The 27,905-nt window shown below is 36.2% G+C and overlaps 1 protein-coding gene across 2 annotated transcripts; it reads right to left on the reverse strand.

Annotated features, from left to right (window-relative positions):
- Positions 1–390: 390 nt before the first annotated feature.
- On the reverse strand, positions 391–27,497 carry c8h20orf27 (chromosome 8 C20orf27 homolog). 2 transcript variants are annotated; one of them, XM_015602606.3, is made up of 6 exons: positions 27,312–27,497; positions 18,616–18,706; positions 11,091–11,245; positions 7,539–7,677; positions 5,653–5,778; positions 391–2,695 (listed from the first exon to the last, which is right to left on the reverse strand). In XM_015602606.3, exons 2-6 carry the CDS (start codon positions 18,647–18,649, stop codon positions 2,595–2,597), a joined length of 555 nt encoding a protein of 184 aa, XP_015458092.2. In that variant the 5' UTR covers positions 18,650–18,706; positions 27,312–27,497; the 3' UTR covers positions 391–2,594. The 2 variants fall into 2 exon arrangements, with proteins under 2 accessions (XP_015458092.2, XP_049338799.1); XM_049482842.1 differs by having other exon boundaries at positions 27,409–27,489.
- Between the last annotated feature and the right edge of the window lie 408 nt (positions 27,498–27,905).

The following is a 27,905-nucleotide window of genomic DNA, read 5'->3' on the forward strand; positions in this document are numbered from 1 at the left end:
AAAGGATATGAAGCCTCTCAGTATTCAGCACAGCGAGAACTTTGTTCTTGTGAATGATGTTTGGCATGAGGTGGGTGGTGACCATACAATATCTTGACTATACTAATGCTCTTGCCACTAAATGCTATCATGTCATCAAAGCAATGCTCCAAAATAAAGTAGAAAGCCTTCTCAGGACAGTAGAGGCTATTACTTATTCAAAACCAGAATAAAATATTTATTCAAATATTCTTATATTTATACATATTTTTAAGACAGATTTAGTTGTTCTGCTGTTTATATTAGAGTACTGTCAATCTTCTAGGCTTTAGAGTTGGGCAGACATCTGTTTTATTGTAACACTTTGATGGACAGAGTATGTAGAACAAAACAATAGGTCCAAGGACAACATACAGTCAACAGTCATCTTTATTTTATTTAGAAAAGGCCAGCAGACAGCATTCAAGGACAAGGATATGTATTCGCAACAGACCCAGACAGAAAACGTGTGACAAGCAAATCAAATCTGTTTGTACCGAAACCATTGCATTCCACCAAAATTAGCATCCACAGAGGCCTCGGATCACAGGCGCTTTGGAGCAACTACCTGTGAAGAATCGTCTCACACAAGTAACTTCGCTTCACAGTCAAGATAATCATACTACCGTTAAAATGGAAACACGGCTTTTACATTACTAGGCTTCAGTAAGGCTTCAGACATTCCACTTTAACTGGTGAGCAAGAGATGCTGTTATCAGGAGAGGAGTAGGGAGAGTGAAGAGGACGATGGCTTAGGCACTTAGGCATATTCATTCAAATGAACAAAAGCCACAAACTTGAAATAAACATAATTAGGACAGCCCTTGAAGTGCACCATATGGATAATAATGGGGTATAAAGACAAAAGGGTTTGTGTATTTTTTATAAACCTATTAATATTGACCTTTTATTGACACTGGAAACATCCCATGTTTTGTTGCATTTAATTTGATAATCAGAAGCATTTGACTTAAATATACACAGTATTATAGATTCTCACTGAAGGCATCAAAACTATGAATGAACACGTGGAGTTTTATGTACTTAACAAAAAATGACGGGGCCAACAAGTGCTAAACACCTCTGGAAACTCCTCCAAGACTGTTGGAAAACCATTTTTGAATCAAACGTCTTGAATTTCATTGAGAAAATTCCAAGAGTGTGTAAAGCAGTAATCAGAGAAAGGGTGGCTATTTTGAAGAAACTAGAAAAATATATATATATTTTTCTATAGTTATTTCACCTTTTTTTGTTAAGAACATAAAACTCCACGTGTTCATTCATTCAGTTTTGATGCCTTCAGTGAGAATCTACAATGTAAACAGTCATGAAAATAAAGGAATAAGAAGTAAAGAAATAAAGAAAACGCATTGAAAAAAGAGAAGGTGTGTCCAAACTTTTGGCCTGTACTGTATGTATATGTGTGTATATATATATATACACACACACACACACACATATACACCAGTATATATTAAGTACAATAAGTTCCTGAAAAGAAATAGAAAAGAATATGTTCATGTTCACATTCACAGTCTCTATATTAGGCCAGAAGACCTGTTGTGTCCCTGCTGCTGATTTAAGTGATTGTTGTCTGAAACGCTCTTATGGCTACAGTCAGCAAAAAAAGCCAATTTTTTGGTCAACACTGACCCCTACTGGACCTGAAGAGAACTTGATAATTCACATCAAGTCCATACGTCCTCTGGTGGTAATGACAAAAAGCAATTAAACTTACATACAAAACAGTACAACAGTCCAAATCAGCCAGCAAACTCTGCAAGCACAGGAACAAGCACACAATAAAATAATAGCACATTTGTTCTCAGCTTTGATTCAACAGACAAATATTCAACCTTATCAAATTTAAAAAGAGGACATAGTATTTGATTATTGCCTCGTACATATATATATTTATATACACGCACACACACTTGCACACAAACACACATACACTCTCACAACCATATGCTATTGATTCCATTGTCAATTAAAAAAAGAAAAAAATATTACTGGCTTCATAACATGCTTTAACAATCTCCTGAATTTTTTTCCAAAATATGTGGACAAAGGAAGCGAAAGTAGAGTTAGACTAAGGCCATGTTTCTCACTCCTGGTCCTGGAGACACTAATAATCTAATTACCTTATTAACAAGTATTGTAGTTTGCTATTGGCTACCGAAGCCATGAGAGAGCACAATTGGCCTCGCTCTCTTCCCACATCACTCCAAAGGGTGATGCCGCAGCACAAGTCGTCTGTGAGCTGATGTATTGTAACAGAATTACTGCCCTTTCCCTCTGACCCTGCTGGCTGAGGCTATATATATATATATATATATATATATATATATATATATATATATATATATATATATATATATATATATTCCGAGGTGCAGAGGGAGTGTTAGAGCAGGTAATAAAATGTGCAGTGCAGAGTGCCTCCTGGACCAGGATTAGGAAACACTGGGCTGAGTGCTCCTGATTTTTGGGCAGATTTCAGAACAAAAAAAAATGTTCCAGGCCCACTTCTACATTACAGATATGCTGAACTGATGAAGTTTAAAGTTACATGATTAGTCAAATCCTTGCCAATCACTTTGCTCTGAGTCGTACTCAAGTTCAGCTCCAATGCACCGCACCCCTTCTAGCAACATCGGGGTCCCGTGGTGTCGATCTGAGAGAAAAAAACAAAAGACAATTGGGATTATATAAATATAAATCATCCCTTATGCTTCTTCCATCATGTTGCACTATGCTGTACAAGACGATTAAAAACAAATACACTATTATGTCCAAATGTTTGTAGTGACTCCTACTAAAGAATGCATTTAGCTACTTTAAATTACTTGGTGCTGACACAGATACACACAGCATGTTTCATGCCTGCAGAGAAGTGCTGCCAGTGAGGAAAATAAAATGTGTATTAATAATATTTTAAGTAAAAATCTAAGAGAGAAGGCGAGGGACAGTGTCTGGTTGGTTGCCATTAGGAGACTTAGACACGAATGACTGTTGACCAACAATTTGTTTCAGGTAAGATGTTTTTTAAAAACCATTATAACAACTTTAAAGAAAACTAGAGCTTTATCCATTATTCTTTATTCCTTATTCTTTATCACTTTAATCCGTAGAACTTTCACACATAAATAGACTGCTGTGGTGAAAATGATGGTAAGCGTTTTCTGTTGTGTCTTTCGGAGATGTTATGTATTTGATATTATTGTTTGTTTTATTTTTGTAAGAAAAATACAATGTTCAGTGTTTGAAAAATATTTTAGATTTGAGGTAACAGCTTTTTTCTTAAAAAGCAAGAAAATAAATTTAGATGTAAGCTATTTAATTTACGCAATGATAAGAAAGGTGGAGGAACAAATTAAAACCTGCAGAACCTTTGGCCAAATATTTTAAGTTTTTTGGTCTCAGTCAAACATTTTCATTTCAGTACATATCTAGAATATTATATATGTTTTTTTTATCCTGTGTTGATAAAAAAAATATATTAAAACAAAAATCTAATGAAAACTGGTAGTTAATGTAAAGCCCAACATTGACATAACATCTATTTCCATGATAAGTGTATATAAACTTTTAATTATCAATGTATATTGAAGGTGTACAGTCAGAAAATAAAGGTCAGTTTGAGTCCATCATCATCTAGCCCTTCATCAATGGTCAGTTTATGGTGGCTGTTAGACTAAACTAATGGCTGGACATTTTTGGTTAGTGGACAAACTACTCTTACCACAGCTGTGGGTAATAAATGATGATTAGGTAGGCCCATCATGACAATTACACTACAGACTAATTGTTTAATATTTGGATATAAACTCCATCATTTTTCATTATCTAAATATTGCCCATTGTTATTATGACTATTTATTTATGTGTTATTTATTTAAAACATTATGCAAATTCAAAAGCAAATTCATTTTTCGGAATATTTTCTATTTACTTTTTATTGCACTTTACAATAGGTAAAATGCTATTGTTTTATCCTTATATTTGCAACATTAATTGTTCTTAAAAAAACAACAATATCATCATGACAGGCCTACAGTTATGTTAGAATAAATAAGACAGTCAGCAAATATAAACCTACAAAGCTAACCTACAGTAAGTAGCAGGTGTTGAAACATGGCCAGTGAGAGTGAACATATTGTGATGTTTGTAATTTTGTACACCCTTTTAAATAATTATATAAAAGTAAAAAGAACAGTTTTGTGGTAGTGCATATTTTGTCTGTAATTTAAAATCTGTCCAGTAGGGGGGAGCACACTCTCACTGTATAAATTATTGATTGCTTCAGTCTTTTACACTTTTTTGTCAGAGTTCACAAATTTCAGTGTTAATAAGAAAAAAGGCAGTGAATATGTAAACTGTATATGATGTAATTCCACTGAGGACCTCTCCTTGCCTCTTTATGAAGTCACTTTAAAGGGTTTTTTCTCAGGCATTGTATATCCAAATGTTTGTAAGAGAAGGTATAGGGGTGGTGGGGTATAAAGCCCCCACAGCATTGAGCTGTGAAACAGTGAAATTGTTCTCTGGAATGATGGTGCTCCATCCAGTATTTTTAGGAAGAACAGAGAAGGGAGTTGGGGATGAGGTGGGGTGATGATCACCCAACATCCTGACCTCACTAAAATTTGTGAGGTGAGGTCACTGAAAACAATCCTTACAGCAATGCTCCAAAATCTAGTAGAAATATTTCCAAGGACAGTAGAGACAGTCAGGATCAACTCTATTTCTCCATTTAGTACTGCTGATTCTGAAAGAAGAAAATATGAAATATATTTTTTCTATAGTGTTGTTTAGAAATTAGGATGTAGACAAAAAAAAACTAAACTGTAAATATGTATTTTTTTCTCAAAAAATGGTCAAATTGTCGAATGGTGTAGTGTACTTTTGGGAATTACGCAATATCTGTAATAGCTGTATCTCAATAGCTGGACCAAACTTACTTACTTTGCTGTATGCTTGCCTTGACATTGCCTGATCTGTTAGCCTTGTGCATCATTTGCATGCTAGACAATCTAGACAATTGCATTATTATTTATGGATGATAATTGTTTTTTTAATCAGGCAAACCAAGAAAAACTGACAAGAAAGTTGGTATCATAATTATTTAGACACAGCTGACCTCAAACTTTTTTACATTTATGGGATAAAACTTTTTTAGTTTGATAAAACTACAAAGTTGGGATATCCATTTGATCGATCTAGTGTTTGTTTAAACAAAAGAGATGACTGTGATTGACCAAGTGAGTCATGTAGTCTATAAAAGCTTTAAGCAGAGGCCAAATAAAAATAATGTCTTTTACATTTAACCTTGAGAACCATCATGTTTGGTGTGAAAGACACATATAAATTATTATAATGATAATGTTTTAATGAAATCTGCAAGCATTGCTCAGATACATTGGTATGTAAATGAGTTTCTAGATAAAAAAAAAAACTTTAATTTGAATATTTTATCTAATGAACAAACACTAGGTGACCTTGGAAAAAAAGTCTGTAAAGTTCATTTGAATGTACCGCTGCTTTTAATTAAGTACACATTCTTGTAATTCATGGAACAAGGTTATATACTGAAAGGCTGGCTGCGCTGCCAAAGCCCATAACTCAACTCACCCATTACACGGGCATGAACTTTGACTTTTAGGCACACATCCTCTTTGCTCTCGCTGACTATCAGCATCTCCTCGCACAGCACCCCCTCCTGGTGAGCCATATACTCACACGTCACCTTCAGCCCCCCTAGAGACAGAGGTGGGAGAGGTAATGTTATTTGAGGCTCAATTGAGACAGAAAACAGGATTGTGAGGGCTGTAGAATGCGACATTAGACAAAAACATAAATGTATAATCAGCTTACAAAGAGGAATGAGTGGGGATGGATATTCCATGTTGAAAAATCTGATCCTCTATTCTCAATGACACTTAACCCATAAGATCCCAGAGGGAGTTCTGAATATTGATACAGAATTCAACATTTAATTTAGATAAATTAATGGAGCAGCTTATTCATGTTTTTATTGTTAAAACGAAGCAAATGTCTGTACGTAAATTAAGAATAAGGTCTCAATGTAACAAATTACAACAATTTTACAACCTATGTTTAACTGTTTATATGAAACATGTGGAATGGAAAACATTTCATTAAAGCATTTGGTTTGTCAACCTAATTAATTTACTCAGGATGTTCAGTATGTCACTTAGGGACTTCATGAGTTAAAGTGAAGGACAGACATTTTTACATCATTAAAGGGTTTGTCACACAATCCTCACCATGGGCTCTTTTGGGGTAAACTTGATACATTGCTTCCCATCAAGTATAATTTCCACAACATTACATTCCACTAAGTTAGTCTGTTTTATATTACATTCCATTACTTTCCCTCCACAGCAAAAGGTCATGAACTCCCAAGAGTAATCTGTTTTTCACATTATATTAGACAACAGTATTACAAAAGGGAAACTACTAACCATGAGCCAAAATTTCCCTATTTACAAACAATCACTGTTGGCTACACCTCATAAAAGAGATGCATTCCAGTTTGTTCAGATGGTTTTCACACTGTTAAGATTATTTCCTAATGTTTCTCATCAACATTCTACAATTTGTTCAGATGTTTTTCACACAGCGAGAGATGAACCCAAGGCGGTTGGTGGTGACCGATCAGTCAGACACCCCATGAAGTAGAAAGGAAAAAAAAAAAACTTCCTGAATTTAAGAACTTGTTAATCATGGTTGCAAGGGAGCAGCAGTTACTCAACACACTGAGTCCCACATGCACAGCCATACGAAGCAGTGTAATGGAAAAGGCCTGGAGCTAGCCAGCTCCCTTGCTAATGTTCCCCAAAGCCTCAGCCACAGTAAACAGCAGCCTCACAAATGCACCATAAATGATTCATTGAGTTTAATGGCCTGCAATGAAAAGCATTTGTGCGTCTACTTGCTATTGTTTTGTTGCTAATTTGAAACGCTTGGCTTGAATTAACTGAAGGTCAGCCAGCCCAAGGTGCTGTTTATAGATCCTGATGCAAGCAATGCACTGCCTGTACCCAGATGACAAATTCCCTCTTTGCTCAAAGTCAAAAGGTAAACACACATCAGTGCTGCACTGGCACATTAATGAAGAAGCTGCTTGTGATGAAGTTCTACAACAATTTTTGGCACATTCCTATAAAATAATCTACGCTATGAAGGAAGAAAATAAAAATATTTAGCTTTCTTTCACTGCATTACTACATTGATCAGCTAGTCCTTTCTTTATACAGTAATCAGACTTAACTAAGGTAAGCTTTTACTTAGCATGTTTATATTTTGAATGAATAAATAAACATATAAATAAACAAACAAACACAATCTAAAGATCTAAAAACTCTTCAGATGCAAAAAAAAAAAAAAAAAAGCTAAAGTAAGAATTCCTCAAATATTCTTATTCTTTTACACTAGCCGTTGTGTGCTAATGACATGATCTTATAGGTCTGATTGCTGATTGAAGTTAGACATACCATCAGGGGCTGGTGTAATCTCTTTTATGTGGAGGTAAGGGTTGGGCACTGGAGCAGGACACACGTCTTTCCCAAGTGCTGGAACCTCTGGCAGTGTGAAAATGATCTCATACTTGTGCTGTGTTTTCAGAAAGCCCACCTGTAAAAAGCACAACAGGAATAGAGGCATAGAGCACTGAATTAGAGCAGTGCGTATGAATCTGGCTTTTTTTTATCATTTTGACACTTTTTTACCACTTGCATTTCCAAAGTAATTCTAAAACTATAGTTTAAAAAAAATACTAAAAACTGAACATTAACATCCCTGCAGAGTGCAGACATACTAACAAAGCACAATACAGTGTTTCAACAACATACATTGGCAACGAGTGCCCGGCTCTTTTGATGTATTCCTTTAATATTATTTGCCAATTATATGATAACTCTTTTCACATTTGTTCTACTAAAGAGTACTTTTTTGACACCAATTTATTTCAAGTGTGTCTATTAATTGTGTAGTTACACCATATTAATCAGAAATGTAACTACCGGTAATGTATTCACACTTACTACAGCTGCACTATAAGAGCTTCAGTGCATCTTAATACCTCTGACAGGATAAACAGCTTTTTATATACATATAAAAATTATACATATAATACACAATAAAAACACACAGGAGAGCATGCAATTACAGCTACATTTGTGTAATCAGACGAGTCAAAACTAACGTCAGCATGAAACAGAAAACTCAAATGAAATAATATGCTGTTCTGGTCAGGCGTTGAGCTGTTCAACCACCTTGCTTACCTGCACAGGTAAGCAAGCACAACCAGATGAGCAGGTTTCAACCATATAATCATCAATGACCTGCTTAGATCTTCTGAAACCAGTTAGCAGCATAAGCAGGTGTTCATCTGGATTTTGTTATGATGCAGTTATCTGTTCTTAATCTAATACCAACTGGAACATGACAGTTGTACTTCCCTTTGACAGGCCTTCAAGTTATCCTGCACTCAAGCTATATTGCTTAACATTACAAGACTAAAAGTGGTTTTGACCTTCTTTAATACTTTCATATTAAGCTTAAAAAAAAAGAATAAAAAACAAATAGTGATCCAAAAGCTCTAGACCACCTTTTGCTGGTAGCTGTTTTAAGAAGGTTTTAGGGTATTTGATGGGCAAGGTGGCTGAAAAGCTAACTGGTTCTCTAACATGTTTCAATATACCAGGAAATATCACAATAGCAACATGCACATAATATCAGTATTTTGATCATATTGCTGCATGTCCTGCAGCTATATAGTGTTCAGACAGAAAAGTGGGGGCGTCATTTTTTCCCATCTTATATTGTGCTTACACAACTCAACACACATACACACACTCACACACTCCTGGCTGATTCTGAAGTCGGATATCTCATCTGCTGTCTCTATAGCAACACGGGGTGCAGACAGGAACACATTTTGGGCATTATGTCAAGCAGCTGATAAAAGCAGACAAAATATGTGGGTGTGTCTCACTCATGAGCCAGCCACAATCCAAGAAAGATGAGAATCGAAGTGTTTGAGTGCCTGTGGGTAGGGTGTGTGCATTACTGAGTGCGAATGAATGTAAAATAGCAAGTGGGATGTTTCAACAAGAAGACACATTAGATTCTGTTTGATACTGGATTGAAAGTCAAATTCTAACACCCAAAATGAATTTATTTATATAGGATGTATTAGATGCTATTTTGTGTTTTGTGAAGGCATGAATTGACTGCAATATTGGTATATTTTTTATTTCTGTTAGGTGCCCAGGATTCTTTGTCTCCAGACTCTGGTCTCTTGATTTCCAAATAAAATGCAAAATTTACTGATGGTCAGTGATGGTTTGGAGAGACATGTCATCTGCTGGTGTTGATCCACTGTGATATATTAAGTCCAAAGTCAGTGCAGTGTTTTCCTGGAAAATCTTATAGCACTTCATGCTTCCCTCTGCTGACAACTTTTATGGAGATGCGGTTTTCATTTTTCAGCAGGACTTGGCACACTGCCCACACTGTCAGAACTGATTTTTTTTTCTCCATTGTCTGTAAGCCATTATCATCAACAATAAAATAAATAAACGCTTAAAATAGATCACTCTATTGGTAATACATCTATATAATATGAGTTTTACATTTTGAACTGAATTACTAAAATAAAGTAACTTTTCAATGATATTCTAATTTTTTGAGATGCACTAGTCCATGGCCTGAGGTAGCAGAGTGGAGATATAATGAGAACAAACACACAGGGTTCTGTAGAATTAATAGGTTTAGAGACTCCGAAAAGAATCTGCCAACCTTGCTCCCAGCCTTCAGAGCGACTGGGAGAGCTCAGACGAGATAAAAGCAGGGTTGTGCTTTGGCAAGAGTTCAGCCCCAGGTGGACTTCCTAGATCAGAGCTGTATCACAGCCTGCCCTAATGGGCTTAATTTAACTAATCCATTATAAACCGCATAACAGCATAATGATTATCAGCTTCTTTTCCAAATTCAATTATGAGGACAGGCCAAGAGGTTCATTCATGAGATGAATAAGTAAAGCTTATTTATTCAGGAGGAGTTTCTAGAAGTGGCTTTGGATTTGCACTGCAGAACACACTTAGGCATTAGTAGGAAAGCAGCAATACAGTGATCTGTATTGTTCAAAACAAGGCTCTCAAATTGATATGCATGGGAATAAAACACCTTTGACAGACATGATCAAATTAATTTGCTTGCAGTTAAGCAAATTAAGGCTGCTTTGCCGTCTCTAGTCTAAACAATCATACTACCATGTCCGTGTTTAACAGCTAGAATGCAGTGCTTGTTGTTAACTAAATAAACCACTATTCATTATAACCAATGGGCTGTATTTCCGGGATCAAGTGACATGGATTCTAAAACAAAATCAACAAATGTATTCTTTATTCAAATCATTTATAAGAAACACCACTGATACCACAATTAAAAGTGTGCTAATTATTTTACATCCTATTCCATGTATATCTGCCATCAATTATCAGGGTATCTGGAGGAATGCGGAAATTAAACATATGATTTTTTTTATCACCACTACTTTAAGACCATGTTGGCAATAACAAAAATGACAAAACATACACCAATAGACTGTCCGTGTCCTTTTTAAGTCTGTTGAGAGACGGATACAAGACATTAGACAAATTAGTTATATATGGACTTGCCATCCTGGAGGAGCTGGACTTCTTGTAAAGCCTGCACTGGATACTAAGTAATATGCAAAGGCAAAAACTAGTGAAGAATCAGTCAGTAAGAATAAATAGTGTATAGTATTTTTCTGTGGCCACCACCTGCAAAATCATTTCCTTTCATTTCTATTGTCATTTCCATTTGCACCAAGGCAGTAAAGCTTGCCATCTGCTTTCTAACTGGGCAGATTGATACCCATGTTGAAGTGACTGTGTGATTATTTAAGTGAAATAAATGTAACCTTATATTACAAAATTAAATTACAACAAACAATATTAAATGTCAAATATATTGCCAGTAACTTTACTAATAAACATGGACAGTCAAGCCAATCTCACCTTAACCAGGAAGTTTCCATCTGACTCCGGAATCACCATGACAACAGAGTCGTGCAATTTCTCGTCAAAGTGTACATGAGAGTGAGCGGTGGCGGCGGCGGCAGCAGCAGCAGCATTCTCCTCAGCAAAACGAACGCCTCCCGCTTTAGAGGAAACTGTGGAGTCATTAACATACACACAAAGAAAATCATTAACACCCATGCACTGAATCACAGCTGCTAGAGAGAGCTGAGATCTTCTTTAAAATCCTGTTCATAAATACAGTAGGTCTGACAGTTCCAATACAACACAAAAATAATTTGGAAATAGTACATAGAACTTTAAAACTGCATCATAGTTTGGACTTTTACTAAAGAAACTCACACTCAGCTGTGGTGCTTTGTATAAGGAGACTTTTAAACTTAGTTTTTTTTTCCAGCAATACTAGACTTGCAAACTTTCCAATTTGGCCAGAAAAAATAGCATTTGTTTTCAGTGTGAAAGCACTTTCATGGATGGTAAGCACATTTAATTACAGGAATTTAAAACAGGTTGTCATCCATTTTATGACCAAAAAGAAGAAAGAAAAAAAAGAAAAAAGAAAAGAGAGGTCATGTTGTGCCGAAACCCGACTCCTCTGTGTGTGCATGAACATCCCACAGCAGTATGGACTGACATGCTTATATTTGTGAGTCTTGTATCTACTGTAACTGTAGATTTATACTTATTGAGACACAAAAATAAAAGAAATCTGAGGGTAATCAGTTTTAAAACTTATTCAGCAGTGTGATGGAATGGCACCTGGAACGGCATTTCACCAAATAAAAAACAAAAAAAAAAACAATAATTTGTCAAGTATTGTAAAACGCAGCCCACATAGGTGATGATCAAAGGATATAGCAAAGTTCTTAAAACCACTCACTAAAGTAAAAAACAAATCCGTCAGACAACATATAAACAATGTAAACACGCACATGAACCCTGCTCCAGGCTTACTAGTGTAAAAACACAATATTAATCTAAACTATTAAATAAAAGTTGAATTGAATCTTGAGCTTGGAAAAGGTGGCAAAGCACTTTTTAAAAAGGTGAATGGAATCTTTATTTTGTTTAAGTCAAAGACAGGATTTAAATGAAGGGATAATTTCTGAAATCTTACATGACACTTGGAACAACCTGTCTGTAAAGCCTCTGAGAGAAATGTAAAGTACATTATCAGTGTTCTTGTGATCTCCTTACAATGTTTCTGAAGAAGAATGATGGGCTAGAGAAGCTTAAGAGGATTGTCTCAGCACATAATCATCATCAGTCTACAGTAATAAACTGGCAAAGCTTTATTTATTAATCATCTGTAAATATGGATGCTACAGCAGGACGTTTTAGAATAACACCAGCAAGAACAGGAGGAATTCTGAGAGTGTGAGGAGTGAGAGTACACAGTAAACCATGAACTAGAAACCTATTCAAATTTGTTTGCCCTCTTCGTGATTAATTTTTTTTATTATTTGCACGTTTGTCACTCTTGAATGTTTTAGAACATCAAACAAATTTAAACATTAATAAAAGGCAACACAATTAACACAATTTTAATGTTAATGTTAATGTTAAGTTAATGCATCCGTTTTTCCCACAGGGCCATGTAGGTTTTTTTTTTCTCCCTTACTAAAGACAAACTGACAAACATGCTAAAAAATAAGAAATCATCAAGGGGCAAACACCTTTTTCACAACACTGTACACAAGGGTACAGTATTCGAAATCTGTGTTCAGGCTAGGGTTGTACAATAATTAAATTATCAATACATACAGTGGTGCAAATATTTTACAGCCCTAGTTCAGGTTATGCAAAAGTTTTACATATTATACAATCATACCTTTTCTTGAGCTCAACATAATCAATATAATCAACATAATCATCTCCAATGCCTAAACCTTGTCTTGCTCTCCCTCTCTGCCTCTCCATATCAGAAAACAAATCCAACAGTTCACTTTCCTGTTTTATATCTGACTTGTGCTAAACATTTCCATCAACTGAGCTATTTCTACTTCCAGTTCATAAGGAATATTTCTTGTGATAAGGGTCACGAGTCAGTGATCAGGTCCCCAGAATGTTCCAGCCATATTTGTTTCAGGGCATCACTAGTTTAGACAGCAAAACCAAACAACACACTGATTTCCTTATTAGGACAACACACTGATTCTTACATAGACTCATTACGCATGAGAATAGTTGGAACACTGCTTTCTCTGCAATTAATAATCTTTTTGAGGAAAATGTATCTGATATTTTTACACTATTTTTTTAACATAAACCAAGAAATGAGATCATGAGTCTATGAGCAAACAGAACACTTTGCCCTCATTCAATTGTGGATTAAATGATGAAATTGCTTGGAGGTTTCAACCAAAGCTAAATCTGGTCTCCCTCTAAAAAAGAGATTTAATCTCAAGGGATCCCCGGTTTGATAAAGATTTTATAAATAAATAAAATTGAAGGTCATGATTATAGACGGAAATTCTTTAAATAGAGGACACAGAGAATCCTTCATATCTCTTCTCACAGTACATAAATGACCTTTGTGGTAGTCCTTGGTAGGTTGTAAATACAAGCAAGATGGTGTGTAAACACAGCAGAAGAAACAGCGCTTTCTTCTCACTCAACTTTTGCGGCCAAGGTGCCCTTGAGCAAGGCACCTAACCCCCAAATGCTCCCTGTGCAGCAAGGCGGCAGCCCACCACTCTGAAAGTATGTGTTCTCACTGACTTATTCACTCGAGAGTGAGTGTGTTCACTGCCACAGATGGGTTAAATGCGGAGGTTGAATTCAGACATACTGCTGTCCAACCGCAACTGCTTTCTTTTTATTCCTTTAACCAGCAAATATAGTGCCGTGTCCAAACCAAGTTAGAAAACAAAATGTAATTTTTCAGATACATTACTTAGAATCATCCGAAGACCTCTACAAAACAATATATGTTCTATGGCATTCTGTTATAACAAGCTGAGAATAGACCGACCAAAATATTTTTAGATTGCTGAGATTTTATCAGATAAATTTTGGATCAAGACAAACTTTCTATACTTTATATACTTTCACACTACTTTTCTTTTAACATAATTAATAAATAAATTTAATATATATTATTATTTTTTATTTTTTTCTTTAACCTAATATTCTAAGCAAATACACAAACCCAAAGGAAACTACACAACTTCAGCCATATTTTTTTTTAATCACTGCACATGCACAGTTCAACAAATTTCAGTCAGTGAACAATGCCAGGTTCATGCTGCACAATTTTAGGCTGTATTTTTGTCCAGTCACCAACTGTTTTTGAAGATTGCAGACAAAAGTCAGGAGCATATCGGCATCTCTACATCTGGTACTGTGTGAAGTGTTGTGAGCGGACGTTACTGTTTACAGTGACTAGCAACAGACAAAGAGAATGCAGGACATTGTCCAAATGCTTTTCTTTCTCTTTTATTTGTTTTTGCTGCAAATCTGTAAAATATAAAATATGTATTGATATGTCTTTACAAAAATCCATCCTGGAAGAAATAAAATATTTCACAGACAGAATTACATTAGTTTCTGGTTGTAATTTAATGATAAATGTGATTTTGGAGCACAAATGTTTGGACTTGTTGATGGTTCCTCATGGTCAAAGTCTTTTAATTTGTGATCTTATGTCACTGATCATTTGTGTTGTGTACAAACTACAACCACTAAAAGATTGACTACAAGACCACACTTTGTTCTGACTAACTATAGAAAAACACTCCAAGTCATGTGGTGTACGCTTAAAATGCCTCTTCTAGCCTGACCTGCAAGGCATTACTTGGAAGATGCCACCTTTTCTTAATAAGGTTAAATATGTTTTGGTGAAAATACATTAATAGGGTTTCATCAAACTTGTTTTATGGCATGTTAGTTTTCAAATGAAGAATTTTGAATGGAATTGTCCCTTCTTGTGTAACTTCACTACTTGTGTAACTTCTTGGAGCACAGGCTTAACTCTGAGCTTTATCACTGTGTCCACAGCTGTGCAATAATCCTGTTATGCATTTCACCATGAAGAGAGGGGTAAAGAAGCTTTGTACTTTATGCTATAAAGGCTGCCCTTTCTGTGTACCCCCTTCATATGCTTAAAAATACTGTTTCTCTCATTTACATAGCTTTTGCCATATTTGTCTGTCCATCTTTTGTGGTGTTTCTTTTTTCTCCCATTCTAGATCTTCCACTTCCCCCACATGTTTATCATCTCTTTTGTTAATAGAGAAAAGCGGTGAAATTCACATGAACAAGTAGCTTTTGGAAGCTAAGCTATTGGATTCTGTGAGCTTCTGCTCATCCTGCTACATGCTTTCAGAGCAGCTCTTTCCATTTTTAAAGGGGCTACATCCCAGTGATCTTTAGACATATTGCACTTTTATAAATTATATTTCCAATTCAAATCAATTAAATATTGTCATTATACTAACTTGGGGTTATACAGTACAATGAAACACCAAAGTCACAATAAAAAAAGTGTTTGTCAGTTAAACCTAAAGAAAACTGATTTATGTCATAGAAAGCAATTGAACTGGATTTAGTCAACTCATAAATAAACAGTTTTTAAGTATTTATTGGGGTTAAATAAAGCCAGTTTACTTGTTTGTTTTTTAACACATTAACTATTTTTTAAAGATAAATAGACAAACCACTTTTCCAAGTCTCAGTATAGGCGGTTTAACAGTGAAAAGACTATAGACAAGACATGAAAGAGGGTTGATATTAAGCACCAAAAACAATAAATACAAACATGTCAATGAACATGTGCTAATGTACAGTCTAAGTTACTACACTGATATTAAAACGAAAAAGCAATATGTTGTGTATGTAATTGGAAAGGTACATGATGTGAATGTCTGTTGTTGTACAGTGTCTTAATGAGCATGGCATCTGGGGTTTTTAGGTAGAGAAAAACAGTACACAGCTTAGTAGAGTGGAGGGAGCTCTGGTTAAAGTGCAAAGTACATACAGTCCCTGAGTTAGTTGTGGGCATAATGTTCTATATAAACCATATATAGATACTACAGGCAGTTTTAAGTCACAGCCATGAACACAATTGCTCATTTGCAAATGAATCACAACTGCATACAGAGGTAGATTTAATGTAATTTGAGTTAAAGATATATGTGTGTCAAGGGTCAAAATAATGTTGTGCTGCTCCTGGCACAAGCAAATAGATCAATAAAGACTTCCAAAGAATGCAGACATTTGAAAGAAATGGCCAGTTTTTTTCCCTCTACCCCAGCACCCCAAAGGTTTTTCATCTTAAATTAACATTAATTCTGCACAATTTAGGCCAAACTTCTTTTTGGACACAATGTGTCTTATTTTACAGGATCCAGTCAAGATTAACAAAAGGTTAGAAAGGATAACGTGGTAAGAAAATGTCTGTGAACATTTTTTTAGATTTTATTGGAATCTTTCTGTGGAGTCTTACGTTGTCCCTTTGCCCTGACCACTGACACTGCTCCTATTTGGTCAGTGTCAGTTTACACGCTGTTTTGTGTGTTCAGCTGCATTACTGAGCCATACTGTTGACCTTATATTGTCTTTTTCTGGGTTTCTCCTGGATCTACCAGTTTTTGGTGTTGACCTAGTTAGCCTGTCTCCTGTTACACAATTATGGATATTCGGATTACCCCATCTGCTCATTTTTTGACCGCTGCTAGTGGTGACAACTATGAGTTTGTAGTTGAGAGGGAGGCAGACTGATTGCCAGAAAGAGTACTGAGCACTAGAATACTACATAGGGATGCACTGCATATTTGACAGAAAAAAGCACCTTTGGGCTTCAGCCAAAGAAGTAAAAAGGCAGCACAATTCACACACCCTGTACAATATTTTTTTCTGCAGTGTTTTCACAAGGATTTTTTTTGCAGTTGAGGGATATCAGAGTTAGCATGAAGCTATTAACAAATAGAAGGGCGCTCTATATTCTTACAGTCACGTGTTTCAACCGGTCCCCAGCTATGAGCAAGGAATTCAGCTCGGAAAAGCAGTTAGCGTCACATATAAACCGCTTTAACATAACCATGCCTGTTATGAATCACAGCCATAGTTATTTCTAGTCATAAAAGACCAGCCCCCAATTGTTAGAATAGGGAGAGACCCTTTTCTAGCATTCGGCTCAATAACACACAAAACATAGATTGTTTTTGGGTTGTTATATATACTGTGCTTGTGCAGATCTCCACATCAAGTGGGGGCTTCCTTATTGAGCCTACTCTGATTAAGCAAAAAAAAAAAAAGCTGATGGGTCTGTGTTGAAAAGTGGGATTTTATCTATTAGCAGGCACAATGATTAGCCTTACCAAAAATAACAACTCACACTGCAGTCAGTGGCTGGTTTGGTTAATAATAAAGTCTCTGGAAAGGCTGTTAGCTGAGTGGCAAAATTATAGTTTTGTAAGAAAAATAAATGACATATTTAATAATGCAATATATGTAATATTTATTGCTACGGTGCGAAAAACAATTGGTTAAATTAATGAAAACCTGTTTTAGACAAAACAATTAATTCCAGTGCATCCCTGCATGGAAATATTCAGCCTTGGTTCCTTTTCTTGCTGGTTGCCATGGTAATCATCAATCAGAAAGCCCCGGTCACTGATGTCCACATGAGTCTCCAGAGAATGGCCGGAGTGTGAGTTCGAGAACGAGAACAGCTGATAACTGCGATAAACCACACTAAGACACTGTCTGTGTTTAGTTGTGGGATGCAATTTGGTTCAGAGCTTCTACAGAAATTTCCAGTTTCCTCAAGCACACAAAGCACTGTTTCCCCTTCTCTTAAATAATAAAGCATCCAGCAGCCATAATAATAATAAATAATAATAATAATAATAATAATAAGCATTATATAAAAAGAAATAAATTAAAATCTATTACTGCTCCACAGTCAGCGTTATTACTATTAAGTCTCCTTTTCATAAACAAAACACAGCAGGTCTCCCAAACGGCTGGATAAGCTGAGTGGTATTTTCAATAGCCTTCATCTGGATAAAGTTGGATTATTTTTAGAGTGCTTGTTCTTTGTTTGGAGCATTTGCAAGTGGCCTTCACTCAAAAAAGTATGCCTTGGAATCTAATAAGGTACTGCTTCAGGTTTAAGAAACATAAAACACAGTATAATAGTCTTCATTAATACACTCAAAAAGTTAAGATTAACGTAGTAAAGGCTAGTTTATATTTTGTTGTCAATGCATTGCCTACAGCGTAGCCTGCACAAGTACCCTAAGCAGCCGTCCGAGTTTATACTTCGAGTCGGATTTAACATTCCTCGAACCATAGGTATCATCACCAGCAGTGTCTGGCTAGAATTGCACATGCAAATAGACAAGCTACTCTAAGAGAATCAATTTCACAATGAATGCAGGAGAACTTACATGCATTTCCCTTTGGTCAGTGAAGCTTTCTAAGCTCACATGACATATGCAATGGTACAAGTTCCTGTCCTATGATTTTGGCATGTCAGTGCAGGTAGATCTATACTCACCTTTCTTGGCAGTGGCCATGCTCATATCTGTCATGACTGTATGCTGAGAGAAACCTTCACAGCCTCATTTTGTCATCGGGCCCTAAAAACCCTAGAGAGAGAGAGAAGATTATTATTATTCATTTAGTGTTCCTAATAAAACTCATGATATCCACTTGTTAAAAGTAAACACTTACCAATTAGTGCTGGGAGGTAATCAAATTACTGATTTTTAAAATGGGATATTCAAGAGTGCTCATCTTTACATTTAGAACCTGCCAGAGGACATCTCAGCTGACATCTCACCCTTGTCTTTTCCACAACCTCCCATATATTTAAAGAATATTGAGATTTATGTATTAACATACTCCAGCCAGCACATTAAATTGAAAAAAAAATAAATAAATAAAATAAAACACACCTCCTGAAAATAAAGGCAACACAAAGCAAATCCAATGGGCAGAATTCAACGAAGTAAATATGTTTATAAGAAACAGTAGTCCATTTCTTGGCACATGCCAAGCCTGCTCTGTCTCCATCAACTCAAACCCAATGTCAGCTGCTTAGATGTTTCATTACATTACCCAGCTGTGCTGGACATCACAGCATGACAGCCACCCCACAGAACTGCAAATTAGAAAAAAGTACACAATAAAAACACTAAGAGGATTAGATTAATGCAGCTCTTAATGGCTCTTGGTTTTGTGGAACATTCTGTGAAGCAAGAGTAGTTCAACTGCTCCACAGAATAAGAATTAATCAGCAGTTACTAGAAGATCAGGTTGAAATTATATGTGGGAAATATGATATTTTATAATTTATTTTATAGAGCATGTCACAGATACCATTAGTACATGAAAAACATGGTTCAACTTCCATGTTTACATTTTCTTTTTATTTGCCATTCAACCTAAAGAGAGTAAACCAACATGCCACATGTCATGGAACAGAAACTTGTAGTGTCCCATGACTTTTGCCATGCCCAATGCAAGCTAAAGAATGCTGCAATGACCTGCAGTGCATGCACCTGGGACCTCCTGCATGGAACGTGGATGTGAGATCTGAAAGAGTTGCGTTTTCTTGCACAGACAACTCTAGGTCGACACTGCCAGTCACTATCACTACTAGTGGAAATGGTACCTCCTACACATATGGCTGCCACTATCTGGCCTCACTCACAAAATAATTCCATGAGGACCCAGGCCAGGGTTTATTCTCACTCATAAGAGAACACCTCACAACTTACAAAGGTGTGGGCATTCCCAATGAATGTTAATTTTGCTGTCCAATGACTTCTGGGATGTCATTGTAATGGTTCAGTCCAGCAAACATCTTCAATTACACCTCAAAACCTTCCCCACCTTTTTGAGGTCTAAATGGTAACAACCTGTTCTGAAAATGTTTTTTGTTGCATTTTTTACATAACTAACTAGCTAACCGTGGATTACATCAACAACTCATTAACATCATTTTAAAGAGACCCTGAAGTCTCTGCCTGTTCCAGGACAAAACAGATTGTTTGTAGATCACTAAAACTAAAGAAAGAACAAATCCTCAAAGTAATGCAGTTTGCTTAGAAAATATATATGCTAATCTTGTTCTTCTCCTTTCAGTCTCTTTCCTCTTTGGCCCTCTGGAGAGGCAGTTTTATTGCGTTTTATCTCTTCCCGGCCGGGTCTCATTAGAGTTGGCTGTGACCAAAAGAGGATGAAGAACTGCTGAGGGCTGCTTATAATTCACTTCACGTAGCCAGCTGCTCTCTCACTGAGCTGAAGGTACAGTAGACACACTCATTCTCTCTCACACACATTCATGCACACACATACCACAGTATGCAAAAAACATGAATACACATTTCACCCCACCTTTTATGGAAGACTGATCTTTAACTGGACAGAGAAAGATAGAGATCGAAAGCTAAAACGAAGCAGAAGCAAAGGAAGGCAGAAATAAAGAAAGGAACAAAGTAGGAGAAAGTGAGAGAGTGAACAAGAGAGCAAGATAGAGAGAGTATGTGAGAGAGAATGTGAGAGAAAGATCCAGAAAGACAGAACACCACAACTCCTCCTCACACCAAAGAAAGAGAGCTGCCAGTGTTAACTGTGAGAACACACTGTCCACTTCATTAAAGCAATACAGCCTTAGATCACAGTGCAATTGTCCCTGACCAGTGGAAACAAACATCACACAAAGAGGCATCAGTGACTGCCACACCAAGGCCAACATGCCTATAGGAGCATACACTTAGTATATTGATAGGTGTCAGTTTGGTTAAGGGGTCAGGTTAAGGTATATGGTTTTGATCAATCTATCCATCTATCTATTCAATGTCTCTCTCACTTATCTCACTTACAGTAAGAAATTCAGCTAGATGGCCACACACATACTATTACGGATTTTTCAGCACATAGCATTTTTATAAAAGTTCTTCTTAAATCAAAAATACATTTTATTTTACAAACTTTCACGTTTGTCTGTATTCTTAGTCATATCTAAAGAATGTTCTTATTTTTCCATGAAATAACAGCTTTACAATCTTAACTGACTCTGATACGGAGAATGACACCCCATCATTGCCACTTAAGGCTGGAACACTGCTAATGTACTACAAAACTTTAATGATGCTGCATATGATCTCACACAAATCATATTTATATAAAATCCTTGGAATATTACTTGCTTGTGTACAGCTGTCAGGAATGGAGAGCTCAAATCATGACTTGTATTTATTGCGGTGGTGTGATTTACATTTTTCATCTATGTGGTCATTAATACACGAGAACCTATAAATCATAATGACAGTCTAAAAGAACAGCTCTGACTTATTGAGTTAGTCATTTATCAAATACTGCCCCCAGCTTCCATCAGCATTATACAGTATGTGTCCAAATGTTGGTGGACATCCCTTCAAATCAATACATTTATCTACTTTAATTTGCAACCACTGCTGAGACACAGATGTGTCGGTGTCAAAGTACAGCCAATAGAATAGGACTCTCTGTAGCAGACAAACAGAAATCAATTGGCACCATGCCTTAAGCCAGGCACTGAGCTGAGTCGCAATGGAACTGTGTTTTCTGGAGTGTTTGTGCTCAATCTAATAATTTTGAGACAAGTTAGGGAGTTGAAGAATGTGGCAAAATAATGCAAACACAAACAGAAAGATAGGCGTCCTATTCACCAAACAGGAAAAACTTTACATCTCACATTCTTCCAAATTGTGACCTTCAGTCACAAGCATGGGTCTTCAAAGCTGCAGCAATACGGACCAATCATATTCTACCTAATAATACTGTAGGGCCTAGATTTAGCATGTGCTGGAAACTAGGGCAATGTCCTACATACCCTTGCAAAGTCACTTTTTAAGCCATGGACATAAAACCTTTAGGGACCACTGTAAGAGATTGGCCTACTGAACATACATACTGTGCAAGTTTGGTTTATTGACTGAACAGGAGTACATACCTGACACTACTGATCGAACTGAATATCATTGAATCCATTGATTTTTGTTGTTGATTGTTTGAATAATCAAGGGGTCAGATAAAAACAGACTTAAACTTACCTCAGTAGTTTTAAAATCCAGTAAATTAAGACAGCCCAATACAAGTGTTATGTATTAACAGTCAGACATGACATTAATTGATTGCAGCAGATCAGTCTGAAATGCTGTTTTGTGGGAGGATTAAACTGGAGACAAGAATACTAAGCTTTATTTGCCAATAGCTTATCAAATACAGTTGTCATGCCTCATGTTCTACTAGAAGATGTAGAATAAAATGAAAGAAACAACAATCCCAAAGGTACTGTGAAAAGAACACAACTAACCATCTCATAAAATTTCTAAAATTATTCAAGCAATCCCATATTGTAAGTATTTTTTATCAGCTACACACTGATTTTAGAATAAGTGCAGACAACATTCAGACACAAAATAGTGATTTTACATCAGGGTTTGTTTGAGCAGAAACACTCTTACTGCTCAATCATTTAAAATGATATGCTTAGTTTCTGAAAATGCATGTACTAATTATTTAAATCTGTGTTTTAAAAAGAAAAGCTACAAAAGAAGCCTAATGGCATTGTTGTCACGACCACTGCTTTGAAAACTAACAAATACGTGTCATGAAGATTTTTTTTTTGCCTAACTTTCTCTTTAGGGTTGCGCCAATATGGGCCCAATTCTGGACCAATGTTGAATTAAGTAATTATTTATCTGTATATTGATGTGATTCCAGCATTAAAGCATATCCCCAACACTGTATATTTTAATCACTGCTCTTTAACTTTAGCACAACATACTTATTAAAAACTCAGGCTAATGTCCAACAAAATAAACTAGCGAAAGGTCACATCATACTCCACTCTTCCTGCAAGACATATTCGGTTTCAGCTCAGAATGACAATTTGTCCAGCCAGAAAAAACTGCAAAATCATTACAAGCATTCAATAAAATCCCTAGCCTTGTGTCTATGTTTGCTGATTTGATGAAGGCTGTTTGTTATTCTGAGCTGTAACAACCAGCAAGGGTATAAAACAAGCTCAGACAGCTGTCAAGCTGCTAAAAAGAAGACAAGACCAGACAAGACCAAGTGACAGCATAACATTTTCCCTTATGGAACCCATCAGCCCTGTTTATAAAACATTCTGATCATGCTGCAGCGGAGTCCATGATTCCTGTCAGAATCTGCCCATGTTCACACAGATTATACAGATTATAGTGATATGTGTTGACTTTTGACCATATAGGTCAATATCTATGGTTAATGCATGTTCCAGTTTACAAAAAAGACATCACTAGCCTAAAAGGCAAAACAATGCATTGGCAAAGATTTTTCACATCTACAAGCTGTGAGGTGTTATCTTGTGAGTTACGCTGAATACTGGATAGCATGCTCATGGCAAGGCTACATGAACTATCAGACTTCAAGCAAGGCCTGATAGTGGGTACTGATTGTGGTAATGATTGTGACTGTCCATGCACACAGACGAGAGCCTCTGGCAGAATTCACATTCACATCCGACAGGTCTGTACAGTTTAGCTTTCACAGGACATGTCATTGTACACAACACTAGTTTCTGTCCAGTGTCCATGTGGCATGTCAGTGCACATAGCCTGCATAAACTATTAAATAATTGATTTAACAGTAACAAAAATAATAGTTAAAATTGTGTTAACTCCAGACTAATAAGTCAAGAGAAGTGCCAACCTTAAATACCACAGAAACAATCAGCGCAAATCAAACTTTAATTAATTTACTGGAAGTGCAGCACTAATCTTAGCAATAACACCGATCTCATGGCAACATAAATTAGCATTATGCTGACCTTGAATAAAAGCATTAACCATTTACAAGAGAGTTGTTTTTAAAAACAATTAAGGATTTAGTCATAACTGTAAAACTTTACTGTGGCTGAATTCCTGAACTACGCAACAATGACTGCAACCAATTGCTGTCTGTAGATGTTAATTAGTATCTAATTTTTTTAAAGCATTGCAAAACTGTCAGATTTATGTCAGTTTTTTATTTTATTTTAACAATGTCTATGACTTTTTCTCAATTTCCTTTTATTTAAACCACTGAGAGGTACACCTACTTGTGGGCTCTGGGTTAATTACATTTTCTGTGATCCTGCTGTGCATCAGCTGCAGTTTTTGTATACATGACTTGACATCAGGGCTAGGCAGTATCCACTTTCATACCATCTTTAAATCTTACAGCAGTATATGGTATTACTGTAAGTGTGGTGTTGTGCACTTAGTTCAGATAATTATTTGCTTGCACTGCTTTTGTGCCATAACATCTTGTTTAATGGTCAGCCTGACAACACCTGCTGTGGCTATATCAGCTTCCGGTTCATTTATACCCTAGTGCAACTAATTCAGGCAGATGCAAATAGTGTGATCAGATGTGGAACAAACCAAACTATCTGCTGTATTCTGCAAGATTTAGCTAAATGGCTAAAAAGTTTAGCTCAGTTATGAATAAATGCCATGTCGGGTGTTGCTCCATGTTAAACTGAACAGAAATATAAGACCTTCTTCCTGTATTTACTTTCTTGCTTCCACCTGAGACAAGTCTGACAAATAAGCAGAAAGAACATTTCCACATGGTTTGCGCTGCTATGGTGTGTTTATTCTACTGAACCACTTATGCATGCTATCAGTACTGGTATTGACTATAGTGTTTAACTAATGTATTTTTTTTAGAGAGCACCTATAAATGCACTGGAATGGCTAATATTTCTATTTTAAGAGAAGCATTGTCTAATATTATAATTAATCACAACATTGTTTGCCTTTAGCTGTTAATTCTATTAATATTATTGTTGTTGGTGGAAATTATATTATGAATAGCCCAAATAATACATTAATAACATGATTTTTGGTCACAACTTGTTGAGACTGATATTGGAGTAACTTGTGCCTAACTTATCTAGCTAGCAGGCCAAACATCACAATACCAACCACATTCCAGCTAACTGAGGCTCAAAGTACTCAGGTTTGAAGTATAAAGCCTAATATCTGAGACTTTCATCTTTGGAGAGGTTCTTTTAAATGCCATGGTATACATTACTGATATTACTCAATCATATTTGACATTCTATTAAATTTGTAGTTTACTCAATAACAGCAAAATACAGACTATCACCAATATGCTTTACAGTCTTGCATTGTAAGGAGTGCTAACTTTTCCCCCAAACATAAAAATGCGGACTGTGTCATGTCAGAATTCTGCATTAAACATTTTAACATTTTTTAAAACAGCATGTCCTAAAACATCTGGCAATTTGTTTAGACTTTTGTATAGTAGTGTACCCAAAATATTGAATTTCATTTTTTTGTGTCTTATTGTTCGCTCTGGTATGCAGAGCTTTAGTAGAAATATAAAGAAGTCAAGCACTTCCTGAAGTGGGTTTCAGGGAGTTTTTGTTTCCTAAAATGATTATTGTTGCTGCTCTAGTTTATGATCACACCCACAGACTACATTACGGAAGGAAGTGTCTGTTTTTATGCAACACTGGCTCATCCATGTAAATTCTGGACATGTTGCATTGTGTAAAAGAAACCATATTGCTCTAGTTTTGAAATGGACTGCATGACTGTTCTTATCCAAATTACATTTAAAAGAATTCAAAATAATTCTCACACAATTGTATTCTTATTTTGTTCTTTAAAGAAACGTGTGATCTCAAGGAGCGGTAAATAAGTAACTGCCTTTAGAACAGTATTCTTTAGAACATAAAAAGCTTTACACTTTAACCATCTCTAAAACAAACTATGAGTGTGCTGTTCCAATACTGAATTTCGCTATCAACCCAACAATGACCAAAATCACTGGAGTGAATATTGTTGGAAATAAACGCAAAAGTCAGTATGATCCATTAGTCTAAACCATCATGTTAATGATTATCCTAACTCAAGCCTACATACAAGCATTCTAGGCTTCATTGGGAAGTCAAATTCTAGTGAATCACATTTAAGCGTGATGGTATTTAGATGACTGTGTTAGGCAAAGTGCATTCAGACAAATGCATTTCATTATCAGCTCAGTTAATAAAGGGAATTTGGTATTGGCAAACACACAAGGATGCATTATCAGTATTAGACATGAACGAAAGGGGTATTCTGTCAGTCCTCATAGAAAAATGGTTCTTTTTGGAACAAAAAAAGAAGTCCTTCTATTGCATTATCAAATAACCATTCAATGCACGATTTAAGTCGTTGGTTGAAGAAGTTGGTTGATCATCGTGTAATAGGGTATAACAGAGGGTATAAACCAAACAACCAGTGTGACTAAGCTGGTTGACAAGCATAAACAACATGATCAAGCAGGTCAACCAGTACGCCTCAGACAAGATAAACCATGCTGGTCAGAAGCTGATTAAGCAGCTAGATTACCAGCATAGAGCATGTTCTTTTCTGGTTGACCAGCTTTTCATCTACAAAAGCTTTGCATACCAAACACATTTTGGCTGATTGGTTTGTTTGTAATGTTTTGCAGAAGGGAGGAAATGTGGACATTTGTGTGTGTTTTTTTAGTGAACCACTCCTATAACAAAACTAAAAATAAATAGCTCTCTCTTTCTCTAGGCTTTATCTGCCTGCAGTTAGAAATATGCAAATGGTAGGTCGATTCAACAGCTCAAAGCAGCTGTAGGTTAACAGCTACATAACTAGCTTACTGCACAAAGCATAAAAACATAAGTGAACACTTCCCTTAACTTGTAACGATTTTTACTGCATGCATGGTAGGTGGGTTTCGCTAAGCTATTGAGAAAGCTCCTCAACTGCAGCCAGCACATATACACACACACATACACACACTACACCCCCCTTAGAAGAGGAGGGCGCGGTACCCCTTAAATAAAACACTGAACACTGTAAAAAGATGACAGATTTCGATGACTAGGTTAACTAATTATATCGGAATTACAATGTAAACCAGTGCTATAGAGCTGAACGTGCACCAGTTGTGTTGCTACTTCTGCACCTGTTTGGCGACCAATGCAGACACTGTATACATACATAAAACAGGGACCTCACTGCAACAACGTGGCTAACCTACACTAAACATACTTATTTACTGTAATCAGACCAGTGTACGCTAATGCATCAGCACAGGTTTGAGTTAACTCGCTCGACGTTTTGCAATGAATCGTTAATAAATGCAGCTAAATCGCCCAATAACAAACCTAACCTAACCAATACTGACCTGTTCCTGTCGTCCACACACAGCTTCAGAATCACAGCGCTGCAGCGGTGCCGAGCTTTGGCGTTTTTAAACAGCTGGGCGAAAGTTAAGGACTTACACAACTAAAGTTGAGCACTGAAGTCGCCCTGGAGCCGCTGAACCGAACTGAACCGATCGGCTGCTGCTGTTGACTGACCAGCCAGTGGCTCACTCACTCCGCCCTGGCGGTAAATACAACAACTTCCGCGCTCGTCACGTGACCCTCTTTGACTAACTGTTACTCCAGCAGTTAAAATAAACATTTAATAATATTGGCAACGTACTATATACATAAGTGTAAGGCTCTAATACCCATATTTGGTGTTTTCATCAAAGATGTGGAATGTAACGTTAATGTGATGTTTTTTTCTTCCTCTTGTATTTAGAAAGCTATTAAATCCTGGAACCTGTGCTGTAACTGTTTTTTTTTTGTTTTTGTTAATTTTATTTAAAGTAAAAAAAGTATTAAAAAAAGCAGTTGAACAAATCAATCTGATTCTTTATCACATAGTTAACTATACAACTAAACAAAAAAGGTAAAATGATGTGAGAAAAAGGGTGCAATACTTAGGGGTA

This window comes from Astyanax mexicanus, chromosome 8 (genome assembly GCF_023375975.1).
Source record: "Astyanax mexicanus isolate ESR-SI-001 chromosome 8, AstMex3_surface, whole genome shotgun sequence".
In the NCBI taxonomy this organism is placed as follows: domain Eukaryota; kingdom Metazoa; phylum Chordata; class Actinopteri; order Characiformes; family Acestrorhamphidae; genus Astyanax; species Astyanax mexicanus.

Excerpts from the sequence above, each read along its gene's own strand:
- c8h20orf27 (XM_015602606.3), bottom strand. The coding sequence starts at position 18,649 with ATGACAGATATGAGCATGGCCACTGCCAAGAAAG. Across the intron at positions 5,779-7,538 it reads GATTACACCAGCCCCTGATG|GGGGGCTGAAGGTGACGTGT; the intron begins GTATGTCTAACT and ends CTCTGTCTCTAG. Across the intron at positions 2,696-5,652 it reads AGTTCATGCCCGTGTAATGG|ATCGACACCACGGGACCCCG; the intron begins GTGAGTTGAGTT and ends TTTTTCTCTCAG.